Source organism: Bison bison, unplaced genomic scaffold (assembly GCF_000754665.1).
Source record: "Bison bison bison isolate TAMUID 2011002044 unplaced genomic scaffold, Bison_UMD1.0 scf7180017864196, whole genome shotgun sequence".
Lineage (NCBI taxonomy): Eukaryota > Metazoa > Chordata > Mammalia > Artiodactyla > Bovidae > Bison > Bison bison.
Window position 1 is genome coordinate 3024087 of NW_011494768.1, and position 2576 is coordinate 3026662.

At 46.4% G+C, this 2576-nt stretch overlaps 1 protein-coding gene across 1 annotated transcript in view; it reads right to left on the bottom strand.

The window, feature by feature from the left end:
- Positions 1-202, bottom strand: part of ISM1 (isthmin 1, angiogenesis inhibitor) — a 93954-nt gene extending 93752 nt beyond the window's left edge. Inside the window, exon 1 of the mRNA XM_010844156.1 lies at positions 159-202. Coding sequence (XP_010842458.1) covers positions 159-202 — 44 coding nt within the window. The remainder of the gene's footprint in view (positions 1-158) is intronic.
- Positions 203-2576: the final 2374 nt, after the last annotated feature.

A 2576-nucleotide genomic window follows, 5' to 3' on the forward strand; every position in this document is an offset into this window, starting at 1 on the left:
GCGGGCGCCCGGGCTGGCCGGGCCTTTTATACTCCGCCTCCACCGCCTCCCCTCGGGTCCCTCCTTGCCTCCTCCCCTGTGCCCGCCCCGTCCTTTTCTCCCCGCGAGCGGAACCTTCAGCCTAGGCGTTCCCAAATTTCCCCAATTTCCAAGCGCACCTCGCATCCTGGATTCCAATGTCCCGGCGATGGAGCCTCTCCATTCTCCCTTGGGGACTGAAATTAAACAAACCTTTCTCTACGACACGCCCCCTTCCCCCGCTCCCATCCTTACAAACTCAAGTAAGATTCTTAAATCAACTCCCTTCCGAGAGTTCCTGTCTTTATACAAGGCACCTCAGCCAAGTCTTCACCAAATTCAGACCGAAAACACTTTTATCATTACGATAGTTCACGGGGGTCGGGGTGGGGGCAGTGTTCGCCCTGGCCTTTTACAGTATTTGAATAGCGGTGGTTAAAGTGTAGTATTTGGTTGTTTAGTCGCTAAGTCGTGTCCGATTCTTTTGGAACTCCGTGGATTGTAGTCTGCCAGGCTCCTCTGTGCCTGAGACTGCCCAGGCTAAGAATATTGAAGTGGGTTGCCATTTCCTTCTCCAGAGGATCTTCCCCACCCAGGGAGGGAATCCATGTGTCTCCTGCATTGGCAGGGGGATTCTTTACCGCTGAGCTACCAGGGAAGCCCAAAGCTTGGTGCACCGGTTGGTTTTGTGTCAAGGGCAAGAAGAGATAGTTACTGCTCTGGAGATGCTTTGTGAGCCTCTTTAAAATCCTAACCAACCCTAGCATCTTACTAACACATTCAGTTCAGTCGCTCAGTCATGTCCGGCTCTTTGCGACCCCATGAATTGCAGCACGCCAGGCCTCCCTGTCCATCACCAACTCCCGGAGTTCACTCAGACTCACGTCCATCCAGTCGGTGATGCCATCCAGCCATCTCATCCTCTGTCGTCCCTTTCTCCTCCTGCCCCCAATCCCTCCCAGCATCAGAGTCTTTTCCAATGAGTCAACTCTTCACATGAGGTGGCCAAAGTACTGGAGTTTCAGCTTTAGCATCATTCCTTCCAAAGAACACCCAGGGCTGATCTCCTTTAGAATGGACTGGTTGGATCTCCTTGCAGTTAAAGGGACTCTTAAGAGTCTTCTCCAACACCACAGTTCAAAAGCATCAATTCTTCAGCGATCAGCTTTCTTCACAGTCCAACTCTCATATCCATACATGACCACAGGAAAAACCAGAGCCTTGACTAGACGGACCTTTGTTGGCAAAGTAATGTCTCTGCTTTTGAATATGCTATCTAAGTTGGTCATAACTTTCCTTCCAAGGCATAAGCGTCTTTTAATTTCATGGCTGCAGTCACCATCTGCAGTGATTTTGGAGCCCCCAAAAATAAAGTCTGACACTGTTTCCACTGTTTCCCCGTCTATTTCCCATGAAGTGATGGGACCAGATGCCATGATCGGTTTTCTGAATGTTGAGCTTTAAGCCAATTTTTCACTCTCCTCTTTCACTTTCATTGACAGATTCTTAAAGCACTCCATTTCTCTCCTTTTCAGTCATTTTGTGTGTGGTGGGCAGGGAGGGCTTTGGGAAGGGAGCAATGTCTTTGGGAGGGAGTGAGCGCTTTAAATGTTTAGGCAGCAGGTCTGTTAGGCATCCTATTGCAATCCGCAGGCTCTAAAATGCCAATAATTGTCAACTGGAGCGCTGAGGAAGAATTTGAAACAATAGATGGTCCCGGATTCAGATGGGAGATCAAAGAGGAGATCCCAGCTGCTCTGAGATCCCACAGGGATCCTCCTGTGTGTTTCCAAGTTAGAATCACTTAGAAAGATGTGAGGGAGTCCAGGCTAATCAGCACATTGATGGAATGTGTAAATTAAGATGGCAAACAGGAATCCTGTGTCCAGAGAGAGTTTAGGCTGGCTCTAACCCCCAGTTGTGCCAGATTGTGATGTGGGCACACAGGAACAAATGACTTTCCCATTGCCTGAGGCAGGCTGGTCTAAATTAGAATCCAGTCACTTCTGCTGTATCCTGTGTTTCCATCAAACACAATCTCCACATGTAAGCCTCCTCTCCTCTCATCTAAAATGAACATTTTTTTGGATCCTAGGAAAAATAACTTTTACAAAAACATGGGAAAGAAATGCTTGCAGCGAGTGTAAATTCTTGTAAACGTGTAAAAGGAGAGTTGGAGATCAAAGTCTTTGTAAAATGTTGTAAAAATTGTAAATTGAATTTTGGGGACTAAAGTCTGTATAAAATGTCGAACAAATGTATGAATGAATCCTATTAAAATTCTTGCATGCTGTGAAATCCAAATTCCAGGTGAGTTTATGTTCTGGTAAGCACACATAACTAGTATTGATAAACCTCCATGCCCTGTGATGACTGTTCCCAAACAAGGCTACGGGCAGTGCTCTGCTCTTGAGGAGTTAGGGAAAACTGGGTTGCAAGTTTTGTGAAAAAGAATTATAAATTTAATAGCCCAAGCAAATTAAGTGTCGAGCACATTTAGGAAATCATACCAACAGTTAATGGAAACTTTAAAAATCCTACCTGTTTAAGAGTTTCCA